Genomic DNA, 19,648 nt, shown 5'->3' with positions numbered 1-19,648 from the left:
AGTTGGATCTGCCAAAATCCTTTAGAAGCATCCAGTTTCGTGAATATCTTCGCTTGGGCCATTTCACTGGTGATCTCCTCCCGTTTGGGTATGGGATAATGTTCCCGCATAATGTTATTATTGAGGTCTTTGGGGTCTATACAGATGCGAAGCTCGCCAGAGGGCTTCTTGACACACACCATGGAGCTGACCCATGGCGTGGGCTCCGTGACCCTGGATAGGACCCCTTGGTCCTGGAGATCCTGCAGCTGCAGCTTGAGGCGGTCTTTAAGTGGCGCAGGAACCCTGGGAGGTGCGTGAACGACCAAGATGGCATCCGCTTTGAGGCGAATTTGGTAGGTGTATGGCAGGGTTCCCATGCCTTCGAATGCCTCCTGGTTGTGGGCGAGGAGCGATTGGAGCTGTGCGTTGAACTCTGCATCCGGGAAGTCAGACGTGCCGTCTGGAGAGAGAGAGAGAATTTGTTGCACAAGGTGGAGAGCCTTACATGCCTGTGCGCCCAGCAGGGGGTCCTTCGATGAGCAAACTATCTCGAACGAGAGTGTGGCCGTGTGTGTTTTGTGTGTCACCTGGAGCTGGCAGGATCCCATGGCCGGGATAACGTTCCCGTTGTAGTCGACCATCTTGCACCGGGATGGCTGGATTGGTGGTCTGACCTTCATGGCATAGAATGCTGACCATGCTATGAGGTTGGCGAATGCGCCAGTGTCCAGGCGGAAAGTGATCGGCGATCGGTTGAACGTCAGGGTGGCACTCCATTCATCGGCCGGATTGATGGTGTTGACCCGGTTCACATCAATGACCGCAACCCGGAAGGCGTCTTGGTCATCTGTGTCGTCGGTTTGGATGTCCTGATGTGGAGGCTGGATGGTCCGCACGTGTCTGTGAGGTTGTCGGAGATGTGGAAGATCCACAGGTTGAGCCGCTCGACAGTAGGCAGCGTAGTGGCCCATCTTGCCACAGCGTAGGCATTGTCGGGTTTTTGCAGGACATTGCCCTTTTAAGTGTGCAGCTCCACAGTTGCCGCACGTCATGACGTCATGGCGTTCGTTATGCCACTGCGCATGCGCAGTTCGGTCTTGCGTTGGGCGCGCCTGCGCAGCACGTCCCTCAGTGTTGCCGTAGGTTTTGGCGCGCACAAACGCGAGAGGCCTCAAAAAGCACGCGAAACGGCCGCCCTCGTCCGGGCCGCGGGCCGGGAGAAACTCGATTGCCTGGATGCGTTCGGCCTCGTGGGCGGCCTGGCTTGCCGATTCGATCGCTTGGGACCCCCTCCGTGCCGATTCGGTCGCCTGAAATTGGGCATAGCGGCTGGTCGCATTTTCATGCAGGACACAGGCTTCAACTGCAGATGCTAAGGTCAGGCCTTTAATTTTTAGAAGCTGCTGGCGTAGGCCACTGGAGGCAATGCCAAAAACGATCTGGTCCCGGATCATGGACTCTGAGGTGGTGCCGTAACCGCAGGACTGCGCGAGTATGCGGAGGTGCGTCAGGAAGAACTGAAAGAGCTCATCCTTACCTTGTAGGCGCTGCTGAAAGATATACCTCTCAAAGCTTTCATTGACCTCAACGTTGAAGTGCTGGTCGAGCTTGAGGAGGACCGTGGCATATTTAGATTTGTTCTCGCCTTCCGCGAACACCAAGTAGTTGTATACATCGATAGCGTGCTGACCTGCGGTAGTGAGGAGCATGGCAATCTTTGTTTCGTCCGAGGCGCCCTGTTTTTCGTTGGCTCGCATGAACAGTTCGAATCGCTGCTTGAAGAGCTTCCAATTGGTGCCCAGGTTCCCAGCGACTTGCAACGGCTGTGGTTTGTTGTGGGTGTCCATGGCTCAGGGTGGCAGATTTGCCGGTAAGTATCGATTCATTCACTGGTACCATGTGGTGTTGGGTGCTCTGAGGTACAGACGAACTAACACGGTTGCGATTGGTACAACGCAGTTTTATTCCAACTAGTTATTTACACATCTGACTTGGTACTCAGCACGTGGTGACTGTGTGAGTGTCTTGTTAATGAGGTCCTGGCCTTGTCCTGTCTCCAGATGGACTGACCAGGAGGTGTCGTGTTTCTTGTCTTATACTGTGTCTGCTCTTGTCTGTGATTGGCTGTCGTGTTATGTGTGCTAATTGGTCTGTTGGTCTGCCTATCATGATGTGTGTGTTGTGATGTGTGTTTGAATGTCATGACACTGACCTCCTCGATGGAGGAAGGCAGATTGCGGGTTTTAACAAAGTGGAAGAACCGGGTGATCCCCGGGTGGCAGAGGTTGTCGTGGAGGGTCCGGAATCGGTCTACTTGTACACTGGCACAAGTGCCGCGGGATAGGGCATCAGGAGGCTCGTTGAGCTTCCCGGGATGATATAAGATCTCGTAATTATAGGTGGAGAGCTCGATCCTCCACCGTAAGATTTTATCATTCTTAATTTTGCCCCGCTGTGCATTGTCAAACATGAAGGCTACCGACCGTTGGTCAGTGAGGAGAGTGAATCTCATGCCGGGCAGGTAATGCCTCCAATGCTGCACAGCTGCGACGTTGGCTTGGGCCTCCTTCTCGACGAAGGAATGGCGGATTTCTGAGGCGTGGAGGGTGCGTGAAAAGAAGGCCATGGGTCTGCCCGCCTGTTTGAGGGTGACAGCCAGAGCTACATCTGATGCGTCGCTCTCGACCTGGAAGGGGAGGTACTCATCGATTGTGTGCATCGTCACCCTGGCGATGCCTGCTTTGATGCGACTGAAAGCCTGGCGGGCCTCTGCCGATAGGGGAAAAACCATGGACTGGATTAGTGGGCGGGCCTTGTCCGCATAATTGGGGACCCACTGGGCGTAATAAGAAAAGAAGCCCAGGCAACGTTTCAGGGCCTTGGGGCAGTGGGGGAGGGGACACTCCATGAGGGGGTGCATGCGTTCATGATCTGGGCCTATGACTCCATCATGCACTACGTAGCCGAGGATGGCTAGGCGATCGGTGCAAAACACGCATTTGTACTTGTTATAGGTTAAGTTCAGGATTTTTGCGGTGTGGAGGAATTTGCGGAGATTGGTGCCGTGGTCCTGCTGGTCGTGGCCGCAGATGGTGACATTGTCGAGGTACGGGAACGTAGGCCGCAGACCGTACTGGTCAACCATTCGGACCACCTCCTGTTGGAAGACCGAGACCCCATTTATGACACCAAATGGAACCCTTAGAAAGTGGTAGAGCCGCCCATCTGCTTCGAACGCAGTGTGCTTGCGGTCGTCCGGGCGAATGGGGAGCTGGTGGTAGGCTGATTTAAGGTCTGTTGTGGAGAAAACCTTGTATTGCGCTATCTGGTTGACCATTTCAGATAAGCGGGGGAGAGGGTACGCGTCGAGCTGCGTATACCTGTTGACGGTCTGACTGTAGTCTATGGCCACCCTATGTTTCTCCCCGGTCTTTACAACCACCATTTGAGCTCTCCAGGGGCTGTCGCTGGCATCGATAATGCCTTCCTTTAGTAACCGTTGGACTTCCGACCTAATGAAGGTCCGTTCCTGGGCACTGTACCGTCTGCTTCTGGTGGCGACGGGTTTGCAATCGGGGAAGGCGCATCGACCTTGTGGGTCGCGAGGCCGCAGACAGTGAGCGGGGTTTGGGGCCGCCTAATTTGAACGTTAAACTTTGCAGGTTACACTGGAAGTCCAGTCCCAGGAGTGTGGCAGCGCAGAGATGGGGGAGGACGTAGAGTCGGAAGTTATTGAACTCCACGCCCTGGACCGTGAGGTTGGCTATGCAGTACCCCCGGAACTCCACCGAGTGGGACCCAGAGGCCAGGGAGATCTTTTGTTTAATCGGGTGTACAGCGAGGGAGCAGTGTCTTACCGTATTGGGATGGATGAAACTCTCCGTGCTCTCAGAGTCGATCAAGCAGGATGTCTTGTGCCCGTTGATGAGTACCGACGTCATAGCAGTTGAAGGGGCCGCGACTGGTCCAGTGTCACTGAGGCAAGTTGTGGCAGAAGCTGAGAGATCTCGCCGGGTGATACACGGCCACCCGAGTCAGGGTCCTGAGACGTCATCCAAGATGGCTGTCCCCATGAATCGCACATGGCCTGCTGGGAGATCTCATCAGGTGATACATGGCCAGCTGAGTCGGAGTCCTGAGACGTCATCGTATGCCAGGCTCGCCTGTGGAGACAGCGGTGGCCGACCGGGCCTGGCATACTGCACGAGGTGCCCTTTCTTCCCGCAGCCCTTGCAGATTGCGGATCGGACCGGGCAGCGTTGCCGGGGGTGTTTGTTTTGCCCGCAAACATAGCATCGGGCCCCCCACCGCGGTTTCCTGGCTGCCGCACTGCACAAGCTTGTGGGGAATTTAGGGGTGCTTTGGAATCGGCCTTGGGTGGGGTCCACCCTGTCCATGCGGGTACCGCGTAGTCGGGAATGTAGGCCTGGGCGTTGCGGGAGGCTACATCTAGGGAGTGCACAAATTTCCGTGCCTCTTTAAGCCCTAGCGTGTCGTTTTCCAGCAGTCGCTGGCGGACTTTAGAGGACAGCATGCCCGCAACAAAAGCATCCCGTATTAAGAGTTCAGTGTGGTCATTGGCTGAGACTTGTGGACAGTTACAGTTTCTACCTAACACTAACAATGTGCGGTAAAAATCGTCCAATGACTCCCCTGGGATCTGCCGTCTGGTGGCAAAAGATGCCGAGCATATACCTGATTCACAGTGCGGACGTAGTGTTCTTTTAACAAAGTAATTGTGTCCTCGAGACCGTCCGCGCCTTTGATAAGCATGTAGATTTCTGGACTCACCCTTGAGTGGGGGACTTGCATTTTCTGTTCCTCCGTGGGGGTAGTTGGGGCCGTCCTGATGTACCCGTTGAAACATGCCAGCCAATGTTTAAAGGTTGCTGCTGCATTTGCCACGTGGGGGTTGATTTGTAGACACTCTGGCTTCGTGCGGAGAGCAGACATTCTTCAATTTTGTTCATTAAATTGATGCACGATCAATCACTACTGAAGCGAGATTGTAGTCCAATTGAAGGCTTTAATGAACAAGTAGTTACCCCAGCAACTCCGGTACAGAATGACTGCTGTGGGTGAAACACAGACTCTTATGCTCCGCCTGCTGGGAGGAACCAGCAGGCAGGTTCTACCACTCATACTACAATATCAGGTACATCCCACCTAGGTACCGCGATACCCCTAATATAGCCTACCACACTGTGCTTCTGAGATTGGGTCTGGCGCAGACCCGATGTATGCTTCAAAGCAAGCCAGCCAATGTTGGAATTGCTTTTTGGCGTTGTCTGCTTGAGGATGCAGCTGCAGGCGATCCGGCTTGATGCGGAGATCCATCTCTGAAAAATCTCTGTGTAATAAATTGATGCACTATCAATTCCGACAAAATGAGAGTAGAATGTAATTGAGGCTTTATTACACAGAGAGGTTGACGAATGTGATATAAAATAGTTAGTTTAAATATATTAGTTACAGTAATGTAGATGTAGGCCGGTCTAATTCTAGTGAGTTCAGACAAAGGATTTCAGAAAGCATGGCAAGGAAGGGGGAGGGGTGTCTGGTAGAGGAGGAGAAAGGGATGCTGGGTAACAAGAGGCCAGGGTTAAGGAATGAGACGTGAGCCAATTAGGATGTATGGCCAGGTCAGGAGGGGTATTGGATGACCTATGGGAATTGTGTATGTGAATGTATTTGCAGAGATCCCTTTGTCTCGGACCGCAGTCGTTTCCAGGGGGTCCAGGAGACTGGTTCTGTGTCCCTGAGAAGCGAGTCAGACTTGCAAGTTGGTTAAAAATAAATAATACTATGCCTACAAATCCATCTCGAGTTTTATTGAGGCCAGACTGACGGGTAAAGAATTCAGCATTTGTCAAGGTGTGGCCTCCTACAGCAGCTTATGAAATGGCTGCTGTTCGGAGAGCACACACATTTAGCAGGCAGGGATCTACCCCCGTACCTGTTGTACAGGGGCTTTACCGTAATACCCACATATACAATATAATACAACAGTGGTGACTACCACACTGATCTATTTACCCGCTTTGATATCCTTGTCTCACACAGAATTATCAACCTCAGTTTTGAAATTTTCAATTGATCTCGCCTTCGCAGCTTTTTGCTGGAGGGAATTCTCATGGGGGCGGCACGGCGACACAGTGTTTAGCACTGCTGCCTCATAGCGGCAGAGACTCAGGTTCAATTCCGGCCTTGGGTAACTGTGTGGAGTTTGCACGTTCTCCCTACGACTGCATCGGTTTCCTCCGGGTGCTCCGGTTTCTTCCCACAGGCAAAGATAGGTGGATTGGCCATGCTAAATTGCCCCTTAGGTGGGGTTACAGGCGGGGTATAGGGCCTAGGTAGGGTGGTCTCTCGAAGGGTCAGTGCAGATTCGATAGGTCAAATGGCCTCTTTCTGCACTGTAGGGACTATATGATTCCATTTATCTACTGTATAACAAAATATTTCCTTGTGATATGGTACAAATTGAGCAATGGCATGATGGGAAAACTGGTCAATGGGAAGACTGGTCAAAAGGTTTGATACAATACAAGAAAGACTGAAACTACTCATTCCAGCTCCCCAGGCCCAGGTAAAGAATGCTGCCCTAACCATTTTCAGACTAGTATGGCCATAGGCCAACTCTGCATAACTTGAAGTCTGAAAATATCAGCGAAGGTCGCGCCATTCCAAAATACCGGACCTCGGCAACTCCTGATAAAACTAACTCGTCACAACCCAGGGCCGTAGGAATTTAAAACAAAGATAAGTTCAGGAAGAAACAAGTCTATTCTGACCTTTCAATGTTCCCTCCGAGGACTAAATAATGGTATGAGTGATATGACCAAACATGGTCTGGTCTTTGCTTCCATTTGTATTTCCGATCAAACTTCTGACCATACTGTTGTCACATAATCTTGATAAAGATAATGTATAAATATTGAGTTAATTCTCCGCGAAAGTGTGGAACTTGTGACAGACTGAGCAGTTTTGTTGACTGCTCTCTGACTTCAAGTTTCGGCCATGACTGCAGGCAGTTGTTTTCGACAATAAAGCTTGTTATTCTGTCTTAACGAGTGTGTTGAATTTTTCTACTACAGAAGCAGGAAAATATTGACTTTGACATCCTGACAACATCCCTGAATGAACTAACACTAATTTTACGGTTATGTTTCCTTGTCCTGGACTCCCCTGAAGCAATAGTTTATCTCTATCTCTCTTAACAACTCCTTTAAATCGTCCCTCACTTTTCTATACCCAAGGGAATAAAGCTGAGTTGGTGCAACCTGTCCTCATCATTTAACCCTTTTTGCCCAAGTATCATGCTGCTGAATCTGCACTGCACCCCAGGGCCAGGGAGAGGAATCATGGCCCCTTGTGCTTTGCCTGTTTTCAAGCCCCTTACACACCACCCCCTTTTCCTTTGACCTTCCCCCTTACATACCTCGGGTGCCCAGAATTGGGAACTAAAGTCAAAGTGGATACTGGCTGTTTTATATGGATTTACTAAAACGTTTTGGCTTTTGCACTCTATGCCCATCGAAAGCTCATGTTTCAGTATGATACACATTACAACCATAACTTTATCAGTCAATTACACACAACCTGGTCATTCATATTATGAAACCAGCTCTGCTTCTCTGAATCTGATCCTATGCAATATCCAAGCTGTAGGATCCAAAAGGTTTAAACCTCACAAGCATCACAAACAACAATTCCATATACAAAGGAGAAAATCTTGAACGAATGGTGATATCCTATTCCGCTTCCTAGTTCCTCCTAGTTCCTAGTTCCGCCTCCAAATTGCAAAATTTTGCAGTAAATTAGCACCAAACTATTCACCTGCAATACTGCACACTTCATTGAAGCCTACTTGCGACAATAAGCGATTATTATTATTTCTATTCGCATATGTGGGCTTTGTAAACAGTACGATTACACTTTGCATTGAGTAATGCATGTTTTCTCATTTTAAATTGAAACTAACCACACTTTTTTTTAAACAAATTTTATCAAAGTAGTTAAAGCAAATAAACATCCCGGGAAACATTCTTCCCAACAATCAACTGCCAATTTGTACAGATTTTCTGCCTTTTTTACCCCCCCAGCCCCCCCCCCCCCCCCCCCCCCCCATCCGCGACGAACAGCTCCTCAAACACGGTCACAAACATCCCCCACCTTTTCTCAAACTCCCCTGCTGAGCCCCTTACAAGTGCAGCATGCAGCATATAATAGGAGAGCAAAGTACAGCAGCTGCTGAAATCTGAAATATAAATGGAAAATGTTGGAAATACTTGACAGGCCAGGCAGTATCTGTGAAGAGTGAAACAGTGTCAACGCTTCAAGTCCATGACCTGCACTAGCCCTCAGAAAGGGTCACTGACTCCGTTTCTCTCTGCACAGATGTCACCAGATGTACTGAGTATTTCTAACACTTCCTGTTTTTGTTGAAACATAAATAACCCCTTTTGTCAACCTTACACCAAGCAATCAGACTTCTTGTGAGCCTTTCAAACCCCTTCAACAAGAAACCAGCAGCAGCTGCCTGGGATAGGACAACATCAAGTATAAATCATAGAATCATCGAATATACAGTGCAGATGGAGGCCATTCGGCCCATCGAGTCTGCACCAGCCCTTGGAAAGAGCACTCTACTTAAGCCCACGCCTCCACCCTATCCCCGTAACCCAGGAACCCTACCTAACCTTTTGGACACTAAGGGGCAATTTATCATGGCCAATCCACCTAATGTGTAGATCTTTGGACTGTGACTGGCCTACCAGCCCTCAATCACCCTGCTACAGTTTGAAACTTTTCTGACTAAGTTTCCCCTACTTTTCACCAGTCTACCAGGTCCACTTCTTCATTCAGAAGAGTAAGAATCATACGCACTGGCCTCTATCGTGAATTGCTAGGAGATTCAGTTAACAGCTGGATAGGTCTTCAACATCTGATAACACCCTTTTCCTTACTGGAAAAGGCTATGGCCTCTGCTTAGCCACTCATCAATTCAAACAATCTCAACAGCTTGGAGCACTGTTTTAAAGAGAGATCACAGTATATCAGACAGATGTAAACAGGGAGTGTTTGAATTTGCCCAAATGCTAAGAAAAGTCATTATCCTTACCAGAACACTGCCATTACCTCCGGCCTGTCGGGATAGGCTCACTCCCATCCACTCATTGTCCCTGTTCTCTTTGCAGGTTTTGCCACAAGTTTTTCCCCGTTGATCACCTGAGAATTTCAAGGGTAATTGTTACACTCCATGTTAATCCTAATGATGTTGAATTTCCGAAAATTGAAAGGTTTTGCAGCAAATAAACACCTGGATAAAAACAGCAGACACACCAAAAAAGCGTTAAGCTCGAAATGGATATCCCATTTGTTCTGAGCAAATTAATTTGTTTCCCTTTATTCTTTGATGGGATTTGGGTGTCACTGGCAAAAAGCCAGCATTTTTACTGGTCTCTCTTGAACTCTAATGAGCTTCATGGCTTGCTCGACCATTTCAGAGGGCGCTAAGAATGAACTCCATTACGGTGAATCTAGAATCACATGCAGGCCCGACCAGTAAGGATGACAGATTTCTTCCCGATGTAAAAATTGGCAAGTCATACTGCAGCTGTACAGAACCTTAGTTAGGCCACACTTGGAATTTAGTGTTGAATTCTGGTCGCCACACTACCAGCAGGATGTGGAGGTTTTGAAGAGGGTACAGAAGAGGTTCACCAGGATGTTGCCCTGGTATGGAGGGCATTAGCTATGAGAAGAGGTTGGATAAACTCGGTTTGTTCTAAACTAAAGGAAGGTATGCTAGAAGACAGCAACCTAAAACAAAGAGTCTTATCCTTTTTACTTATATAATTATTTTTACACCCCTCTTTTACCCTCTGCGTTTGTTTGTGTCTTGTATGTATGTGTGTGTGTGTTTTTGGCAGCTAAGATCAAAGACGATGGGTGTTTTTCTAAGAATTATTTATTAATTTAAATTGTGTTGCGACTCCCGAGTCAAGTGGGGCTGGAATTGGCCGTACATTAGACCAGAGAGTCGTAACACCCCTCGTTAGTCTTTCCATATATCTAACATCCCTCATCCTCAGTGCCATTGTAATAAATCCTCTCTGCATCTGCTCCAAAGCCTCGACATCCTTTCTGAAATGCAACGCCCAGAATTCATACATAGAATCTACAGAATCCATATAGTGCAGAGGGAGGCCTTTCAGCCCATCAGATCTGTACCAACCCCCCCCCCGCAAAGATCACCCCACACAGGCCCACTCCCCCACCCATATCCTGTAACCCCACCTAACCTGCACATCTTTGGACTGTGGGAGGAAACCCACGCAGTCACGGGGAGACGTGCAAGCTCCACATGGTCACCCAAGCTACAGTCGAACCCGGGTTCCTGGCACCGTGAGGGGGTAGTGCTAACCACTGTGCCACCATGCTACCCAATTGGACACAATAATCCAGTTGTGGTCTAACAAATGGTTTATAAATGTTTACCATGCCTTCTTTGTTCTTTTATCCATTGCATACATTCATAAAGACTTGTATCCAACATACCTTTGTCAACAGTCTAATCAACTTATCCTGCTACATCGAAGGTTTGTGTATGATACAGTATAGTGCGTATTATACAATATATTCCATATCCTTGGAAAGCGCCTCAGAGCCAATGAATGACCTCTATTACTACCGTTGTGTAGACAAACACAGTGGTCAATTTGTGAACAGACTATGATTGCCAATCTTCCAAGTTCATCCTGAAGTCGCCAGGAATCAAAGATTCATCTCCTGAGCATAGCTCCGAAACAAACCGGGAGAAAAATCATAGCAGAATTAAAAATAGTCTCTGTTTTCACTTTATGTGAAGACTTTTGTTTATTAATTATAAATATTTAGATATGTGAACAAGTCTGTTTGAATTAAGAATATAGACACAGCTATTTAACCCATAAGCCTACCTCGTCATTCAATGAGATCATGGTTAATCCACCTTCACATACCACCCACCTTTTCTTCATATTCCCAATGTCTTGTGTTAACAAAAATCTATAAATCTCACATTGAAAATTAATAATTGATCCAGTATTAATTGCCATGTGCGAAACGGAGCTCCATGCTTCTACTTTTGTCAGAAGGACTGTTTCCTAACTTAACTACTGGAAGGTATAGCTCTACTTTCTACACTGTGCCCCACGGTTCTACATTCCGCAAACAACAGAAATCTGGGCTGGATTCTCCATTCCTGAGAAGTGTTGGCGCCGACTCGGGATTCAACTCATGGACTTTCACAAAACTGACGCCAAACCTGGACTGATTCAGTGACAATGGAGGGCTCGCACCAACACCACGAGGAACACAATCAATTCCAATGGGAAACGGTGCGGGATTCGCCAGGTCCTTCTGATTGACACTGAGGAGGCTGACAAGCTGCAACCGCATATACACACTTCACTCTGCAGACACACTCATCCCAGCCAATAAGATGGCACTGGTTGTGCTGGAGCACGTCCATACAGCAGATGGGTCGGCTGGGGGGATGGCCTGGGGAGGACACCTGTGTGACCTATGGCCCTGAGTTCACAGTGGGCTATCAGCGGCGTGTGCAGCTGCATGGTTGTCTTTGTGGCTGTGATCCCTGCCCGTCCATCCCGACCCCACCTGGCCACCCCCCCCGGCCAGCGGCACAACTGTCAGCAAACTATGGTGATGTTGGACACTTTCCGTACCCCTTCTCTCTCCCTCAGCCACCACAACTTCCACTGTACGATTTTTAAAAGCACAAGTGAACTGCGTCATTGGGAACATGGTCCATCAGAGGTTCAGGAGAATACCGGGTCAAGCCCGCTAATGACATGCAAACGATGTTTACTGTACGTGCATTCCGGAACACATTGACGCCACTGGCAAGGCGACGAAAAATTGTGATTTGGCGTCAAATCGGCGCCCGCCACGATTTTGCCGGCGGAACTATTCTCCACCCAATGGCGTTTCACAATTTCGGCGTCAGCCGACGGAGAATCCCACCGATAGGTTTTAGGCATGGAAGTCAGCTACTTGCTCTCCAAGCCTGCCTCGCCATGTGATAAGATCATCGCTCATCTGCTTGTGGTCTCAGCTGCACTATCCTCTCTTGACTGACAAAAGTTGGCGAGGTTGCGCCGTTGGCAGACAAAATTCTCATCACCGGTCTTGAGTGCCTCTGACAGCGGGATCCTGGAAATGTCTCTGGCAGATCCCTGGATGGATCCAGAGGCTAAAGGTGATAACTTTGAGAACCATTGGTAAAGTGTGGCCACTAGGCCCAACTGGCAGTTTGTCTTTCTCCAACAGGCTGCAAGTGTCTGTCACCACCTGACAGGGCATTCCGAGCCTCCTCAGACACGACATGTTGCGGAAGCTTATCCTCTGCCTGTTGACTCTGTGTGCCGGGTGTGGCATCCTGCAAAGCTGCACCTCGCTGCTGCTTCCATTTCCTGTAAAGCTACCAGTCTTTGGTCGACTGGATGATTCTGTTGCTTGTCATCTTGGTCCTCAACTGAAGTCCAATCAAATCAGTGGCAGAGTTGGAGGATGGTAATGCCAGGGGGTGGGGTGCTAGTTAGGGGGGGTCATGGGAGTGGTTGGATGGTAGGGACGGCTCAAGGGTTAGCCAGGGTAGGGTCATGGGGGGTTGCATTTAGGGGGGTCGGGGAGGTGGTTGGGTCAGTGATGTGGTCGGGGAGAAGTTGGGTCAGGGGTGTATTCAGGGGTTTGGAGGGGGAGTCGAGTTTACACATTAAAGCCTGTTAAGTAACCTCTCGGCACAACTATTGTGGGCAAACCTTTTCACACAAGCAAGTAAGAAAGCAAAAGTATAGAACTGAGAGAGCAAGTGTGAGGAAGGTGAAAGTATTCCTCGCTTGATTCCTCACTAGACTGTCTGCTCTGCTCTCCAGCTGTCAGGGCGAGCAGTCCAGAGTGAGAAGGTAAGTTCAAAGTTTAAACAGGTCACACCAGGATGGTGAATCTGAACAGAGGGCTGCCTGAGATCACCATGCCAGGAGTGATCTTTAGGTTGCCAAGGGCTGGAAGGGACAGTCCAGACATGGGACCCCCACCCCAGAGGACGGTCCCAGAATCAACCCCTTACTCACCAAGACCACCCAATCCCTAGGACACTTGGGAGAGCTTCCTTCTGCAGCCTGGCAGTGGCAGAGGGGCACTTGAGCAATGGTCTATCCCCCATGACGCCCTCGCAGTCCATCACTCCAAGACTGTGCTTGGCAATACTTAAACCAAAGCCTGCCTGATGGGAGTTCCCACCAATGGGGTCAGAGCATAACGAGATGGGGAGATTCCAGCTTCCAGCCCGTTAATTGTATTCAAATCAATGCAAATCAGCTCTGTGCATGTTCCCGCCAGCATGGTCGTGTTGCCTGCTATGGCCAGAGGGATGGGAGCGGAGACTGGGGACAAGTCTGCCACGCGGCGCCAATCCCATTTTTGACCAAGTGGGATTTTCACCCAATCGCAATTCCCGATCTTAACAGTAAGTGCATTGCAATCTCACGCTTGAGTGATTGGAATGCACTTAGTGATTGGAATGCACTTACTTCCCTTTGATACATATATAATAGATACATAGAACATACAGTGCAGGAGGCCATTCGGTCCATCGAGTCTGCGCCGACCCACTGAAGCCCTTACTTCCACCCTATCCCCATAACCCAATACCCCCTCCTAAACTTTTTGGACACTAAGGGCAATTTAGCATGACCAATCCACCTAACCTGCACATCTTTGGACTGTGGGAGGAAACCGGAACACCTGGAGGAAATACATGCAGACACGGGGAGAACGTGCAGACTCCACACAGACAGTGGCCCAGCAGGGAATCAAACCTGGGGCCGTGGCGCTGTGAGGCCACAGTGCTAGCCATGTGATGTGCTTGATGTTTGTAAACATTGGGGTTTCAGCGCTTAGAATCACTCATCTATGAAGGGAGATGAATTAGTCAAGGCTCCAGCTGTTTTGTGGAAGCAGTCACTCACAGCCCACGACTAAAAATTAATCAATGGGGACTTCTGGTGGTTTCCATGGAGTGAGTGGTCACACATTTGATGGCTCCCGCTCAAGGTGGAATTTTTTGGTCCTTCCTTTCCCAATATGAGGGGTGTTTGATCACAAAAGGTGCATGTGTACTGAAGGAATGTAATGGACCGGTTAAACCGCTGGGACCGGTTTATGGCTTACCAGGCGACAAGTATACCAAAAGGCAATAGCTTGACCGAGAGATTCATAGATGGTGGAGAGTGGTGGGGATGTGCTGTTCCAGCAGCAAAAGAGGGAGGCCTCAGAGGACCTGGCTAAGGTGGCGGAACCGCTTAGGGGGGTTATTGAGCATGTAGAGAAGAGGCAGGAGGCACAGAGCCTAGCAGTCCAGAGGTTGGGAGACTCGATTGGGGAGCACGGTAATCGATTGACCTTGTTGAAAATTGGAGGATCTTGAAAACCGCTCCAGGAAGCAAAGTCTCTGGATCGTGGGGATGCCTGAGGGTATTGAAGGAGCGCAAGCCAGCAAGTATGTGACGAACATGTTGGGCTATCTACTCAAGATGGATCGAGCGGACAGGGCGCTGAGAAGGAGGCTGTAAGCAGGGCAGCCGCCGAGAGCGATGGTGGTGAGGCTGCAGAGCTTTCTCAACAAAGAGAAGATTATGAGGTGGGCGAGGCAGACAAAGAAGTCCACCTGGGAGCAGAACAAGTTGCAAATTTATCAGGATCTGAGAGCGGAACTTGCCAAGCGGAGGGCCGGTTGCAATCGGATCAAGGTCCTTTACAAGAAGGGGGTGAAGTTTGGGGTTCCATACCCCCCTTGTCTGTGGGTCACGCACCAGAACCAAGAGTTCTATTTTGACTTGCCGGAGGAGGCAAAGGACTTTATGAAAGACCATGGACTGGGAGGAGTGTGAGGACATTGAACTTTGGAGTGGTGTTTAGTATGGAGTGTGGGCTCATAGGGTGGGTGGATTGGCGAAGATTACGAAGAGGGGAGCGGAGAGGGTAAGTGTGTCATTTTTCTTGTATGTGTTGGGGAATAAGGGTTGAAGGGTGGACTGGGGGGATAAGGGGTAGCCAGAGGCCCAGGGCAGGGGCCACCATGCTAGCTGGTTGGGCTAGTTAACGGGAGTGAAGTGATGGTTGTCAGGAGGAGGGTATGGGGAAGAGCGGAATGGGTTGGTTCCTTGTTTGGTTATGGGGAGTGGGGGTGGGGGGGGGAGAGATGCTGACGTGGGTGTGGTGCAGTTGGTTAGGGAGGGATGGCGGCAGACACCTTGGAATGGGTCCCGAGAAGAGCGAGATGTGGACCGGGGGAGCTGGCTAAAGAAGGGGTATGGCTGACCGGCAGGGAAAGGGTGCAGGGAGCATGGTGACATGGAACATGCGGGAGTTCAATGGGCTGTTTAAATGGTCGCGTGTTTCGCACACTTGAGGGGCGGGATTCTCCTTTCGCAGGACTAAGTCCCCACGCCGGCGGGAATTTCTCCGCACTTCCGGGGGCTAGGTGGACGCCGGAGGGGTTGGCATCGCTCCAGGCGAAGGGACTGTGCGAGTTGCTGCTGAACCTCCCCCTGGGCCACCTGCAAATCCATCCAGTACTTAATAATTAGTGGGAGGTTGTGGTGTGGTTAGTGTGGTTAGTGTGATTAGTGTGGTTCTGGTGAATGTTTATGCCCCAAATGGAGACGATTGTGGATTTATTGAGGCGGTATTAGGGAAGATTCTGGACCCAGGGGCTGATAATGAGGGACGATTTTAACATAGTTCTGGATCCGAGGCTGGACTGCTCGTGTCCCAGTTCTTTGAAGATTTTGACTATGGCAAAAGGGCAGAGGGGACCCCATGTGGCAGTTTGGGAGGCCGGGGGCAAAGGAGTTTGGGAGGCCGGGGGAAAAAGGAGTTCTCGTACTTTTCGCATGTGCACCGAGTGTACGACCGGATTAACCTTTTTGTAATGGATAAGGTGCTATAGGCGGGGGAAGTCGATTCGGAGTATTCAGCGATCGTGGTCCCTGGCCATGTACCACACTGGATGGATTTGCAGATGTCACAGGGGGAGGTTCAGCAGCAACAGTGGAAGTTGAATGTGGGATTGTTGGCGGATAAGGGGCTGTGTAAGAGGTTGGGGCGGCCATCGAAGCTATGTAGAGCTGAACAACACGGGGGAAATCATACCCTCCACGCTGTGAGAGCTACTTAAGGCTGCAGTAAGGGTGAATTCATCTCGATTTGGCTGCACAGGGAGAAGGTGGAACAAGAGGAGAGAGCGAGGCTAGTGGGTAAAACTTTGAGGGTAGACCGGAGGTACTCGGTTGTGCCAGAGGAGACGCTATTAAAGGAGAGATCGAGGCTCCAGATGGAGTTTGGGTTGGTGACTACAGGCAAGGTGGTCGGCAATTGCGGAGGGTCAGCGGGTATGAGTGTGGTAGTAGAGGTATTACGGTACCTGGTAATGCTGGAACACCATTGGTAGAAATTGTATGCTTCCGATTGGTCAAGCTGTATGGTAGCTCCGCCCTGCTAGGCGCCCATGCCCGTGCCGCTCCAGCAGCCTTCATTCTGTACCTTAACTGCTGGGGGAAACATCTAGCTTATTAAAGCCTTCAGTTGGACTACAACCTCGCCTTAGTGGTCATTGATCGTGCATCAATTTAATAAGCTAGATTTAAAAGGATGCAACTAAGACCCCACGTGGCGAACTCAGCGGCAATCTTCAAGCCCTGGCTGGCGTGTATTAAAGGTTATCTCGGGACGGCCAAAAACACACCCACGGGAGAACAGAAAATGCAAGTCCTGCACTCGAGGGTGAGCCCGGAGATTTACACCCTCATCGAGGAAGCGGAAGACTTCGATGCGGCAATAGAGCTACTAAAAGGACATTATATTCGCCCGGTAAACCAGGTCTACGACCGACATCTGCTACCGACGAGGCAACAAATTCCCTGGGGAATCGCTGGAAGAATTCTACCATGCATTCCTGGTGTTGGGGAGAAACTGCAGCTGCCCGCAAGTTTCGGCGAGCGAACACACTGAACTCTTGGTCCGGGATGCTTTCGTGGCAGGTATGCTGTCCTCCCAAATCCGCCAGTGATTGCTGGAAAAAGACACTCTAGGTCACAAGGAGGCACGGGCCCTTGCAGGCTCTCTGGATGTGGCCTCCAGGAACGCCCACGCTTACTTTCCCGACCGCACGGCAGCCCCCTGGGCAGCGTGGAACCCCTCCGCAGCCGGCCCCTAGACATCCCCATCCCCCCACAGGCTTGTGCTGCAAGGCAGCCTGGCAACCCCGGGGGGCCCCACTACTACTTTTGCGGGCAGGCCAAGCACCCCTGCTAGCGCTGCCCGGCCCGCGCAGCCACCTGCAAGCGATGCGGTAAAAAGGGCCATTTTGTGGGGGTATGCCAGGCCCGTGCGGTTGCCGGCGGCGAATGTGGACCGCCACCACAAACCTCTCCACGGTCCCCGGGCAGCCAGCGGGCGCCGCCATCTTCCTACTTCAGGGCCACGTGTGGCCCACGGCCGCCGCCATCTTGTCCCGCGGACGCCACGTTAGATGGATGGGCGCCGCCATTTTGTACACCCCCGGCCATGTGAGACCAATGGGAGCCGCCATCATGGATGGACCTCCAGGACCCCAGCTCGGCTGACCACACACTGCCCGAAGAGAACACTCAACTGCTGCGATTAGCCTCGGTGACTCTGGATCAGTCCCGGCCTCGAACACTCTCAACTGCTACAACGACTGTATTTATCAACAGGCACGAGATGTCCTGCTTAATCGACTCTGGGAGCACGGAGAGCTTCATACACCCCGACACGGTAAGGCGCTGTTCTCTCCTCGTCCACCCCGTTAATCAAAAAATCTCCCTGGCCTCCAGTTCCCACTCAGTAGAGATAAAGGGGTTTTGTGTAGCAAACCTCACAGTCCAGGGAAGGGAGTTTAAAAATTGCCGGCTCTACGTCCTTCCCCACCTCCGCGCGGCCACACTCCTAGGTTTAGACTTCCAGTGTAATCTCCAAAGTCTAACTTTCAAATTCGGCGGCCCTATACCTTCCTCACTGTCTGCGGCCTCGCGACCCTTAAGGTTGATCCGCCTTCCCTGTTTGCGAACCTCATCCCGGATTGCAAACCCGTCGCCACCAGGAGCAGACGGTACAGTGCCCAGGACCGGATCTTTATTAGGTCAGAGGTCCACAGGCTACTGAGGGAAGGAGTCATTGAAGCTAGCAACAGTCCCTGGAGAGCTCAAGTAATGGTGGTAAGACCGGGGAGAAGCATAGGATGGTCATCGACTACAGTCAGACCATCAACAGGTTTACGCAGCTGGACGCGTACCCTCTCCCCCGCATATCCGACTTGGTGAACAGGATCACGCAGTACAAGGTCTTCTCCACGGTGGATCTCAAGTCCGCCTACCACCAGCTCCCCATCCGCACTAGTGACCGCAAATACACTGCCTTCGAGGCAGGTGGGCAGCTCTAACACTTAAGGGTTCCCTTCGGTGTCACCAACGGGATCTCGGTCTTCCAGCGTGAGATGGACCGAATGGTTGACCGGTACGGTTTACGGGCAACATTCCCGTATCTCGATAATGTCACCATCTGCGGCCACGACCAGCAGGACCACGACACCAACCTCCGAAAATTCCTCCAGACCACAAAGATCCTTAACCTTACATACAACAAGGATAAATGCGTGTTTAGCACCGACCGCCTAGCCATCCTCGGCTACGTAGTGCGAAATGGAGTTGCAAAGGCCACGATGCACACCATCGACGAGTCCTTCCCCTTCCAGGTCGAGAGCGACGCGTCTGACGTAGCTCTGGCGGCCACCCTCAACCAAGCGGGCAGGCCCGTGGCCTTTTTCTCACGTGGCCTACATGCTTCCGAAATCCGCCACTCCTCAGTAGAAAAGGAGGCCCAGGCATTAGTAGAAGCTGTGCGACATTGAAGGCCTTACCTGGCTGGCAGGAGATTCACTCTCCTCACTGACCAACAGTCGGTGGCTTTCATGTTCGAGAATGCGCAGCGGAGCAAGATAAAATACGATAAGATCTTGCGGTGGAGGATCGAACTCTCCACCGACAACTACGAGATCTTGTATCGTCCCGGGAAGCTAAACGAGCCTCCTGATGCCCTGTCCCACGGCACATGTGCCACCGCACAAGTGGACCGCCTCCGAGCCCTCCACGAGGACCTCTGCCACCCGGGGGTCACTCGCTTCTTCCACTTTATCAAGACCCGCAACCTGCCCTACTCCATCGAGGGGTTCAGGGCAGCCACCAGGGACTGCCAAATCTGCGCCAGAGAAAACACACCTGATAGAGGTTACCTGTCCCTTTGAATGCCTCAGCAATCACTTCAAAGGCCCCCTCCCCTCCACCGACCGCAACACGTACTTCCTGAACGTGATTGACGAGTACTCCCGGTTCCCATTCGCCATCCACTGCCCCGACATGACTGAATGACTGAAACCACCGTCATCAAGGCCCTCCATAGCATCTTTGCACTGTTCGGGTTCCCCGCCTACATACGTAGTGATTGGGGGTCCTCCTTTATGAGCGACGAACTGCGTCAATTCCTGCTCAGCAAGGGCATCGCCTCGAGCAGGACGACCAGT

At 51.0% G+C, this 19,648-nt stretch overlaps 1 protein-coding gene across 1 annotated transcript in view; it reads right to left on the bottom strand.

Annotated features, from left to right (window-relative positions):
• Positions 1-19,648, bottom strand: part of itga9 (integrin, alpha 9) — a 936,771-nt gene that overhangs the window by 897,535 nt on the left and 19,588 nt on the right. The window contains exon 3 of the mRNA XM_072467362.1: positions 9,107-9,213. Within this exon, the coding sequence (XP_072323463.1) occupies positions 9,107-9,213 (107 nt within the window). The remainder of the gene's footprint in view (positions 1-9,106; positions 9,214-19,648) is intronic.

The sequence above is a fragment of the Scyliorhinus torazame genome, chromosome 11, assembly GCF_047496885.1.
Source record: "Scyliorhinus torazame isolate Kashiwa2021f chromosome 11, sScyTor2.1, whole genome shotgun sequence".
Classification (NCBI taxonomy): Eukaryota; Metazoa; Chordata; class Chondrichthyes; order Carcharhiniformes; family Scyliorhinidae; genus Scyliorhinus; species Scyliorhinus torazame.
The sequence above is the reverse complement of the archived record's forward strand: the minus strand, read 5'-3'. Positions and strand labels throughout refer to the sequence as shown.